This window comes from Bos mutus, unplaced genomic scaffold (assembly GCF_027580195.1).
Source record: "Bos mutus isolate GX-2022 unplaced genomic scaffold, NWIPB_WYAK_1.1 CTG255, whole genome shotgun sequence".
Taxonomy (NCBI): Eukaryota; Metazoa; Chordata; class Mammalia; order Artiodactyla; family Bovidae; genus Bos; species Bos mutus.
Genome location: NW_027219759.1, coordinates 18,759 through 31,289, shown reverse-complemented (window position 1 = coordinate 31,289; position 12,531 = coordinate 18,759). Strand labels below are relative to the sequence as shown.

Below are 12,531 nucleotides of genomic sequence, written 5' to 3'. Positions count from 1 at the left end.
TCATGGGTTCACAAAGTGTACCACATGACTGATTGAACGGAATTGGAAATAAAGTAACTGACAAATGATTAATCTCCAAAATACACAAACGCCTCATGGAGCTGAATATCACAAAAACAGAAACCCCAATCAAAAATTGGGCAGAAAACCTAAACAGGTATTTCTCCAAAGAAGACCTTCAAATGGATAACAAATATATGAAAAAAAGTGCTCAAAATTGTTTATTATTAGAGAAATGCAAAACAGAACTATGATGTTTCATTTCACACTGGTCAGAATGGCCATCAGCAGAAATCTACTAACAATAAATTATGGAGAGAATAGGGAGAAAAGGGAATCCACTTGCAATATTTTGGGGAATGCAAATTGATACTGCCTCTGTGGAGAAATGTATGGATATTTCTCTTAAAAAATAGGACTAAAACTACCATATGACCCAGAGAATCCCACTATTGGGCATATACCCTGAGGAAACCATAATTGAAAAGACACATGTACCCCCACTATTCATTGTAGCACTATTTACAATAGCCAGGACATGGAAGAAACCTATATGCCCATCAACAAATGAATAAATAAAGAAGACGTGGTACATATATACAATGGCATATTACCCAAACATAAAAAGGGATGAATTTGAGTAAATTCTAGTCAGATATGTGAACCTAGAGTTGTTATACGAGTAAAGTAAGTTAGAAATAAAAAAACAAGTATTGTATATTAATACATGTGTGTGTGTATATATATATATATATATATATATATATATATAAAAATCTAGAGAAATGTTACGATGAAACTATTTGCAAGGCAGGAATAGAAACTCAGGTAGAGAACAGCCTTATGGACACAGTGGTATAAGGAGAGGGTGGGTTGAATTGAGAGAATAGCACTGAAATATATATATTCAGTTCAGTTCAGTCACTCAGAAGTGTCTGACTCTTTGCGACTCCATGAACTGCAGCACGCCAGGCCTCCCTGACCATCATCAACTCCCGGAACCTACCCAAACTCATGTCCATGGAGTTAGTGATGCCATCCAACCATCTCATCCTCTGTCGTCCTCTTCTCCTACCCTCAGTCTTTCCCAGCATCAGGGTCTTTTCAAATGAGTCAGTTCTTCGCATCAGGTAGCCAAAGTATTGGAGTTTCATCTTCAACATCAGTCCTTCCAATGTACACCCAGAACTGATCTCCTGACTGGTTGGATCTCCTTGCAGTCCAAGAGACTTTCAAAAGTCTTCTCCAACACCACTGTTCAAAAGCATCAATTCTTCGGCGCTAAGCTTTCTTTAGACTCCAACAGTCACATCCATACATGACTACTTGAAAAACCATAGCCTTGACTAAACACACCTTTGTTGGCAAAGTAATGTCTCTGCTTTTGAATATGCTATCTAGGTTGGTCATAACTTTCCTTGCAAGGAGTAAGCATCTTTTAATTTCATGGCTGCAATCACCATCTGCAGTGATTTTGGAGCCAAAATTAAATAAATAAATAAAGTAAGTAAGCAAGCCACTGTTTCCACTGTATCCTATCTATTTGTCATGAAGTGCTGGGACAAGTTGCCGTGATCTTAGTCTTCTGAATGTTGAGCTTTAAGCCAAATTTTTCACTCTCCTCTTTCACTTACATCAAGAGGCGCTTTAGTTCTCTTCACTTTCGGCCATAAGGGTGGTGTCATCTGCATATCTGAGCTTATTGATATTTCTCCATGCAATCTTGATTCCAGTTTGTGCTTTATCCAGCCCAGCATTTCTAATGATATATCCTGCATATAAGTTAAATAAGCATGGTGACAATATACAGCCTTGACGTACTCCTTTTCCTATTTGGAACCTGTCTGTTGTTCCATGTCCAGTTCTAACTGTTGCTTCCTGACATGCATACAGGTTTTTCAAGAAGCAGGTCAGGTGATCTGGTATTCCCATCTCTTTCAGAATTTTCTACAGTTTATTGTGATCCACACAGTCAAAGGATTTGGCATAGTCAATAAAGCAGAAATAAATGTTTTTCTGGAACTCTCTTGCTGTTTTAATGATCCAGCAGATGTTGGAAATTTGATGTCTGATTCCTCAGCCTTTTCTAAAACAAGCTTGAACATCTGCAAATGCACAGTTCATGTATTATTGAAGCCTGGCTTGGAGAATTTTGAGGATTACTTTATTAGCATGTGAGATGAGTACAATTGTGTGGGAGTGTGAACATTCCTTGGTATTTCCTTTCTTAGGGATTGGAATGAAAACTGACCTTTTCCAGTCCTGTGGCCACTGCTGAGTTTTCCAAATTTGCTGACATATTGAGTGCAGCACTTTCACAGCATCATCTTTCAGGATTTGAATTAGCTCAACTGGAGTTCCATCACCTCCACTAGCTTTGTTCATAGTGGTGCTTCCTAAGGCCTAGTTGACTTCACATTCCAGAATGTTTGACTCTAGGTCAGGGATCTCACCATCGTGGTTAACTGGGTCTTGAATATCTTTTTTGTATAGTTCTTCTATGTATTTTTGCCACCTCTTCTTAATATCTTATGCTTCTATCAGGCCCATACCATTTCTGTCCTTTATTGAGCCCATCTTTGCATGAAAAGTTCCCTTGGTCTCTCTAATTTTTTTGAAGAGATCTCTAGTCTTTCCCATTCTATTGCTTTCCCCTATTTCTTTACACTGATTACTGAGGAAGCCTTTCTTATCTCTCCTTGCTATTTTTTGCAACTCTGCATTCAAATGATTATATCTTTCCTTTTCTTCTTTGTTTTTGGCTTCTTTTCACAGCTATTTGTAAGGCTTCCTCAGAGAGCCATCTTAATTTTTTGCATTTTTTTTCCTTGGGGATGGTCTTGACCCCTGTCTCCTGTACAATGTCACGAACTTCTGTCCATAGTTCATCAGGCACCTTGTCTATCAGATCTAGTCTCTTAAATCTATTTCTCATTTCCACTGTATAATCTGTATACACTGTATAAGGGATTTGATTTAGGTCATACCTGAATGGCTTATTGGTTTTCTCCACTTTCTTCAATTTAAGTCCAAATGTGGCAATAAGGAGTTCATCATCTGAGCCACAGTCCACTCCCAGTCTTGTTTTTGCTGACTGTATAGAGCTTCTCTATTTTGGCTGCAAAAATATGATCAATCTGATTTTGGTGTTGGCCTTCTGGTGATGTCCATGTGCAGAGTCTTCTCTTGTGTTGTTGGAAGAAGGTCTTTGCTATAACGAGTGTGTTCTCTTGGCAAAACTCTATTAGTCTTTGTCCTGCTTCATTCTGTTCTCCAAGGCCAAATTTGCCTGTTTTTCCATGTTTTTCTTGACTTCCTACTTTTGCGTCCCAATACCCTATAATGGGAGAAGATGATGGCACCCCACTCCAGTACTCTTGCCTGGCAAATCCCATGGATGTAGGAGCCTGATGGGCTGTAGTCCATGGGATCGCTGGAAGTCGGACACGACTGAACGACTTCACTTTCACTTTTCACTTTCATGCATTGGAGAAGGAAATGGCAACCCACTCCAGTGTTCTTGCCTGGAGAATCCCAGGGACGGGGGAGCCCGGTGGGCTGCCATCTATGGGGTCGCACAGAGTTGGACATGACTGAAGCGACTTAGCAGCAGCAGCAGCAGCACCCTATAATGAAAAGGACATCTTTTTGGGGTGTTAGTTCTCAAAGGTCTTGCGGGTCTTCATAGAACCATTCAACTTCAGCTTCTTCAGTGTTACTGGTTGGGGCATAGATGTGGATTACTGTGATAATGGTTTGCCTTGTAATGGAGATCATTCTTCATTTTTGAGATTACCGTGTGTAAAATAGATAGATAATAGGAAGTTGCTATACAACACAGGAGGAGCTCAGCCTGGTGCTTTGTGACAGCTTAGAAGACTGGGATGGGGTGGGAGGTCGGAGGGAGATTCAAGATGGAGGGGACATGTGGCTGATTCATTTTGATGTATGACAGAAGTCAAGTCAGTATTGTAAAGCAATTTTCCTTCAATTAAAAACAAATAAATTTTAAAGAAATAAAAATTTTAGTAAAGGTAAGTTTACCTAAGTGTAGCTTTCATTTTAAGGAAGAGTATCTAGGCATTGAATTTTATCCTTACAGTTGTAAAACTATGTATTTTTCTGTATCTAAGAATAAACATAGCTTCTTCTTTACATGACAGTTGATAATATGAAAGACTATATCACCTCCTATATGATAGACAGTGTCAGTAATTATTATATTTGGGAAAACTTGGTTTAATCAAATGTACAAAGAAACCCATGTAAAAGTAATTATTCTTTCTCAAATTCCATTAATACTTAAGTTATATTGAAGTAGTAAATTCACAAGGAGAGGTCAAATAGTGATACTGATATAATAAATTCATACTGTTCTTTACCATAGTATGAAAAGTTGTCTAGAAGGGTTTTATACAAAATAAGCAATACTATGCAAAATTATATCTAGTAAATAAAAAGTAATGAAGGTTTGTCACTACAAAAATCAAACCTGACTTCACAAAAATTTCATCTGAAATGAAAGTTAAATCATATATAATTGTATATATGTACATATATTGTATATATGTACATATATATGTATATTGTATATATGATTATACAATTATATACAAGTACAAGTAATACTCCCAGCTCTTATAATAGCCATTTTCTCTTAATAAATTCAAATTAGTGAGATATTTTCTTTCTGGAATACTAAAGTCTTATGTTTTTGTCTATTTCAGTGTTGGAGGCTTTTTGTTTTCACTTAGTGGTTTAGCTTGTGTTGCACTTACTTGGTTTCTTATATTTAAAGGTATTGGATTATGAAATTAGCTTTAGTCTATAAAGCATACATTTCATAAGGAAAAAAAATTTAGAATACATAAAAAAGTTTAATTAAATCACCTTCCTCTCTTTCATTATTATGCCAGCGTTTTCCTGGCTTTACTTAGAATGCCTGTGACTGTGTAATTCTATGTTGAGACCTGAAAAAGAGAGTAATTTGTCTGCATTTTAGCACTGTAGAGTGTTCACCATGAAATTAGCCTTACAATAATATGAGGTGTCTAAACCAATTTCAATAGGCATTTACACATACAACTAGGAAAATATAAACTCATGGGAGGAAGCTGATTATCCAGTTCATAATTCAGGCTACAAAATTAGTTACCAACATATCCTAATAACTAATTTTTATTTATTGATATAATTATATTTCCAAATATACCACTTTTAATTTAATGTTTAATGGGAAAAAAGCACTTCATGCATATCAAAACTTGTATAGTATACTAGTTAAAAGCACCAAATTTGGAGTCAGAAAAATCTGGGTGTAAATCCCAGATCTGTTATTTGCAAGTTATGGGACTTTGACCCAGTTACTTTATACCTCTAAACAGTTTCCTCATGTGAAAAGTGGGAATAATCAACTTCATAGGGTATAGAATAATAAGTGTGTTGCCTGGAACATATTAAGTACTTAATGGTAGCTAGTTGCTGGTGTTATTTTGTTTGTATTATTTTATAATAATAATTATTATTATTATCATTATCCCCTTATTGACATTTTCTTTGTAAAGATATTGAAGAAATAATTAGTGCTAAAGTATAATTTTTGAAAAGTTATGCCTTTGATACAAATATGAGTAACATGTCAAATGTTTTGTGTAATTCATTAATTAATGTGGTAACTCATAAGGTATTAAAATTATTTCAAAAAACCTTTGAAGAAAATACATAAAAACAGTTAGGAAAATGCTGAAAAATGCTGTAAAAATTGTTCATAGATGCAAGAGTAGTTAGTATCCTATAGAGAATAAAACAATACTTGGGAAGGTCATCATTTGGGGTTAGAAATTAATTCTATCTCTATCAAGCAAAATTTATTTTATTGTTATGTATAGGAATCACAAGAAAATTCAGTTTTCTACAACTTAATTTCTACACTTATAGAGTTGTAAAATAGTGTTGTCAGTAGAAAGTCAAAGATGCACATTCTATGGAATTAGATAATTCTCATTTCCATGTCCTAGACAACATTCCTGAAACTCTTTTTCTACTCAAACATCAACAGCTTACCATAGGAGTCTCATCCAGTTAATTAAGATAATCATTTAAAGTTTTCTAAAACCATCACATAAACTTATGATGGCTGGGTCAGGGATTATCATTTCTATAATGTTGATGAGAAAATTGTGGCAAAGAAGTCAAGCAAATTATCCGTAATTACACCAAGTGGAGGAATAATTATATACTTATAACCAAAGTAAGAAGAAACCAAAAAGCAAAAGAGAAACAGAATGGGAGAAACAGGTGCTGTTTAATTTGAAGGTGATGTAGTGGTTAACTTTTTTTTTTAATAACTGCCCCTGTGTGTCCTTACAGATAATAACCAAGGTGACAATTTTCTTTCTTCAAAAGATTCTACATTCTCCAAACCTCTCTTGTTAATCAAGCAGTGTCCAGATATTATTAACATTAACCAGATTTTTGAACATTTATTATCATGTATATGCAGAAAAAATCTTGGGCTCTGGATGCCAATCTATAAAAGAACCCTGTGAGCCCTGGTTCACCAGTCATACGTGTGTGTACTTGTATGAGTGTACTCTGTTAGCTGAATGCAGCATCAATTAATAATAGCAATTGTGTTGAAGATTCAATTTAGCTAAAACACATAGCTGTGGATCTTCTGGTTGTGGGTTTCAGTATAACATCATAATTTAAGGTGAAATCCTTCATGACATTCAACAATATGTGATGGATATTAAGGATATCTTAATTATTGTTGATTTCAGATATTATTGAAAATATTACTGGATGTGAAGACCAAGTTCAAGTGAAAGCTGGGGTTTATGATTTAGATTATGATTAAACAAAGAAAAACAGAAATCAGATGAGTAATACAAATATAAGGAAATTAACAGGTGGTAATAAATGAAAATATCTTTTGTAAAATAAATGTTTTCATTGGAATTTACAAATAAGACAGTATAAGATCAGAGAGAATTTACACATATATCTGTATAAGTTTTTTTGTTCACTGTTTTTTAAAACTATTTAAAATTTTTTTCTATAATAGAGAACCTTTTTTAAAATTTAGTTTAATTTGTTTATTTAATTTTAGCTGTATTGGGTCTTCTTTGTTGAACACAAGCTAGTTGTGGAGATTGGGAGTTGCTCTTCATTGTGGTGCGCTGGCTTCTCGTTGCAGTAGTTTCTCTTGTGTGGAAGCACAGGCTCCAGTCTCGAGGGCTTCAGTAGTTGCAGCATGTGAATTTCAGTAGTTGTGGCTCCTGGGTCCTAGAGCTCAAGCTCCGTAGTTGTGTACCATGAGCTTGATTGCCCCGTGTCATGTGAAATCTTCCCAGACTTGGAGATCAAACCGGTGTCCCCTACACTGGCAGGTGGATTCTTAACCACTGGGACCATGAGGGAAGTTCTGTTCTCTTCTTTTAGATTTTATTATTATGTATTTGGTTCAAATTTTAGTAAATAATTCCTGGAGAAGATTTTAATTAATACTGATTACTGAGTGCCCTGTCATTTTGCTTACAAAATATATTTGGAGATGAGGAATCAACTTCAAATTAAAATGTAAATAAAAATCCCAGGGTCCTGTGAAGATGAATAAGAACTTTCATGGAAGAAAGAATAAGAATAAGAAAAATAATAAGACTGTGGTCACTGTAACCACAAAGAGTATTAAAACCATGGTAACCATAGTTTATTTAACAAAAAGGCAATTATATTCTGATTTACTTAAAATTTGAGCTCTCATAAACAAGATCAGGCATCACATGTATAACTTTGATAAAGAATAAGAGAAAAATGCGTTCCAACCATCATACTAAATGGCAAAGAGGGCATTTTTCACATAACGTTAAGATGCCAATGTGTGAAATTTCCTCAGAAAATCTGAGAACTGATCAAAGAAATGCATGGCATTTTTTAAAGGAAATTCACTTTCACTATGCTTTGAGTGTCCTCTGGTGGCTGAAGAGAATTCTGTCATAGCCTTAATATTTATTACTCTGATTACATTTGCTATTTATAAGGTATTTTTAAATTTCTTTTTATTAGATAAGTATATATTTTATTAATTTATATTATTTTTAATTTTAACACTGTATAACTTTCTTTTCAATTGTCTGCCTGAACTTCTTAAGGTATGATCCAAAAAATGATTCATGGTCAACTGTGGCACCTCTGAGTGTTCCTCGAGATGCTGTTGCTGTATGTCCCCTTGGAGACAGACTCTATGTGGTTGGAGGATATGATGGACATACTTATTTGCACACTGTTGAATCGTATGATGCACAGAAAGATGAATGGAGAGAGGTACTCTTAATTTAAGTATCCAAATTGATATATTTCAGGGTTTAACTCAAAAATTAAAATATATATTTGGAATTCATCCCATTCTCTTCCACTCTAGGGCTGAATCAAATTACTTTAGTGAAATTTATTGCATGTGCTTTATTTAGCTATATAGAATTATTAATTGAGCTGTTTGATCATTAGTAGAATCCATCAGTATTTATATAAAGTGAGGACAAGACATTTTTTAAGCTTCATGGACTCATTCCTTTTATAGAAAAGTGAATCAGATTCAATAATCCAAGAGCTTTACTCTCTAACCAACTTTTTATGTATGTATTTTGACTTGAGAAGCAAGGAATAATATCTTTATCTACAAGTGTCTGTCCCTTCTTATCAACTGGTGCCCAGGAGAAAAATCTTTCAGTCTCCTCCTTATAGAGATTCTACAAATTGCAACACTCTTAAGTACTAATAAGTTATTCATGGATTTGGTGCACAGTAAAAGACTGGAATTAAACCCTATAAAGAGTTCTGGGTATCAACAGAAGAAATTCTAAGGAAAATATTAATATAAGAAGTGGCACAGAAAGAACATGGGTTTCTATCTCTTTACTCCAACAATATGATTCATTATGACCCTCAGAAATACTCAAGTTCTGCCATATAGTTAGCTCTTAAATTTACAATGATTAAAACCAGCTTAGTAATGGAAAGAAATATTTGGCAAACAAGGATATTGGTCAAATATGATAAAAAATGTTTTTCTAACATTGTGTAAATTATTTTTCGGAAAATTTTAGACAAGTAGTTAAGAGATATAGATTATATTCCAGGTATTTCACTGTTTCATTGTGTGACCTTGCAAAGGGTGAAAGAGAACAACTAGATAAACAGATTATAACTCCTATATCCCTAATTATTTTCATTCATTTTCTTGCTTACCCCTAACAAAAACATTGAAGGATAAGTATTATTAGTTTCAATTTTTTAAGTGAGAAATTACAAAAGCGGTGAAACTTAACCAAGATCAGCTGTCCTTCAAACTCAGATCTACTGCATCTTAAAGACTATGCTGTCTCCACATTGGAATGTTATCTGGGCTGCATTTTCCATTATCTTTATACAAGATGAAGGCTGGGCCAGAATAGCTGAGGATTTTTTCAGCTCCAATATATTATGCCAAAGACAGAGTTCATTCAAACAGCATTTCTTTCTTTATTTTTGTTTTCTGCATTAGGAAGTTCCTGTTAACATTGGAAGAGCTGGTACATGTGTTGTGGTGGTGAAGCTACCATAAACTATCTTTATCAAAGGGGAGAAAACCGTATAATTTCAAGAAATGAAGTAGGGAGAGAAGAGGAAGAAGAAACATGTCCTTTCCTTCGATTAGTAATCAACATGAAAATTCTTGTGTCATTTTAATGTATAGTTATAAATGCTCTCATTTGTGAAGCCAAAGTAAGTTTTTGAACATAAATTACATATGGGTGTTTAGTGTATATGTTGTTACAGTTAATATAAATGAAAAGCCAGTAGTCTAGGTTTAGCCTTATTATTTTAAAATGTTAAAAATGCTTCAGGGAAATTGATAGTGACCAAAGTATTAAAGGTTATAAAAGTATGGATAATTTTAAGTTAAGAGTCTGATAAGTTAAGAATATTTTCTATTTCCAAAAAAAAAAAAAAAAGAAGCATCCTATCATTTGGAACATAACTAATATAAAAGATCTAAAGCTTAAATTATAACATTTGATTTTTAGTAAAACATCATCCTCATATTCAAATAGTATCCCAAATAGCTAAATAGTACCTCACATTTACCAAGAGGTAAAAAATAGGTTAAAAAAAAAGCTCAGACATTATTTGTTATGCTGATCACAGCATGTTAAAATTTTCACAGACATTCTTTTTACAGTACCATCTTTAAAAGCACACATACAGATTTGGTAATTCCTTAACATGTTGTCATGTTAGATTTCTTACCAGTAAAATATTATTGTAATTTCATATACACAATCTATACAATATAGTGGTGACTATCTATCATAATGATACAAACTTTGACGTTAGCTTTTGAGTGTCAGGGCCTCACTTATATACACATTAATATTAGCCTTAAATATTTCTGCAAACTCTTGTAACACCTGTCATTGTAAACAAGTTTTCAAAATCAAAGCAATTTTTAAACAGTAGTAAAATTGAGGTGTTCTGCAATATTAACACATGGAAACACCAAAATATTCAGCATCCGTGGTTAATTCTATATCTTTTATGTACAAGTACATGCTTTTGTGTTAATTTTGTATTTATCCCATAAAGAATGTTAAGGATATATGTACTCAAAAAGTATTTAAATTAAAAAACAACAAAAAAACCTAACTGGGTAGTATTTTACTTTTAAATTCTTACTTCCATGTTCAATTATAAAAAAATATTTAAGAAAATATTTTAAAAAAAAACCTTCTTTATGACAGTAACTTTTCAAGTAAATTACAATTTTAGAATTTCTGCAATATGTTCTTTTAAATGGACTTTGTATTGTAGTATGTGAAACCAACAAATAAAATCCAGAGATGCTTATAAAATGTACTACCTTTTAAGTTTTTTTAAATATAAATTTATTTATTTTAATTGGAGGTTAATTACTTTACAATATTGTATTGGTTTTGCCATACATCAACATGAATCTGCCACAGGTATACACGTGTTCCCCATCCCGAACCCCCCTCCCTCCTTCCTCCCCATACCATCCCTCTGGGTCGTCCCAGTGCACCGGCCCCAAGCAACCAATATCATGCATCAAACTTGGACTGGTGATTCGTTTCATATATGATATTATACATGTTTCAATTCCATTCTCCCAAATCATCCCACCCTCTCCCTCTCCAACAGAGTCCAAAAGACTGTTCTATACATCTGTGTCTCTTTTGCTGTCTCACATACAGGGTTATTGTCACCATCTTTCTAAGTTCCATATATATGCATTAGTATATTGTATTGGTGTTTTTCTTTCTGGCTTACTTCACTCTGTATAATAGGCTCCAGTTTCATCCACCTCGTTGGAGCAACATAAATGTATGAAGATATTTGCGCTTTGACAAACTGAATTTAAATAAAATCTATTTCCTCTGGTTATAAAGAGTGTGGCTTTAAATTATGTCAAATGCACCTTTAATTGGCCTTTTAATATTTAAAGTTCCAATAGCTAAAATATTTAAATATGAAAATAAAATTCTCCTGTTTTGTTTCTTATTCCTGCCATTCAGTGTCTTTAATTCTAAATAAAGAGCTATAGACATCTTGAGTTCTAAGGGTAGAGATGGAAGCACAGAGATGCTATAAAACACACACACACCACAGAGTTCTGTTGGATTTTAAATTCATACCTTATCAAAATCAATGCAGAGGTAGAGTTACTTTTATCTGCAGAGCAAAGTTTAACCTGTCAAGTTAAATTGTAATATGAGCCAGAGGGGGAAAAAAAAAAGATCAAAGGACCTATCATAGCCAGTGGTGATGCTCCACTTCTGGGACTATATTCAAAGGAAATGAAAACTTTAACTTGAAAAGGTATCTGCATCCTCATGTTCAGAGCAGCATTAATTACAATGGCCAAGATATGGAAACAACCTAAGTGTCCATTGATGGATGAATGGATAAAGACACTGGGGTCTGTCTACCTACCCCACTGGAATATTATTTTGCCATAACAATGAGGAAATCCTACCATTTCAATAACATGGATAAATCTAGAAAGCATTATGCTGAGTGAAATAAGTCAGAGAAAAACAAATATTACTTTATGATCTCACGTGTGGAATCTAAGAAAAAAGAGACAAAAAAGCCAAACTTATAGGAAAATATATCAGATATGTGGTTACTAAAGGCAGAGGGTGGATGAAAGAGGAATTGGAGGAAGGTGGTCAAAAAGTACAATTTTCCAGTTAAGATGCGTTTGTATGTTAGATACTCATTTGTGTCCGACTCTTTGTTTCCCTGTGGAATGTAGCTTGCCAAGCTCCTCTGTACATGGAATTCTCCAAGTAAGAATACTGGAGTGGGTAGCCATTCCCTTCTTCAGGGGATCTTCCCAACCCAGAGATTGAGCTTGCATCTCCTGCATTGCAGGCGAATTCTTCATGAGCTACCAGGGAAGTCCCAGTTATAATATAAATAAGTACTAAGACTATAATGTACAATGCAATGATTATAGTTAACACTTTT

At 34.0% G+C, this 12,531-nt stretch overlaps 1 protein-coding gene across 2 annotated transcripts in view; it reads left to right on the top strand.

Moving 5' to 3' along the window:
• KLHL4 (kelch like family member 4) overlaps positions 1-11,531 on the top strand; it is a 107,737-nt gene extending 96,206 nt beyond the window's left edge. Inside the window, exons 9-10 of one of the 2 annotated variants that reach the window (XM_070366909.1) lie at positions 8,154-8,325; positions 9,545-11,531. In XM_070366909.1, coding sequence (XP_070223010.1) covers positions 8,154-8,325; positions 9,545-9,604 — 232 coding nt within the window. In that variant the 3' untranslated portion in view covers positions 9,605-11,531. The remainder of the gene's footprint in view (positions 1-8,153; positions 8,326-9,544) is intronic. The other variant, XM_005910702.3, reaches the window with a different exon arrangement.
• Positions 11,532-12,531: the final 1,000 nt, after the last annotated feature.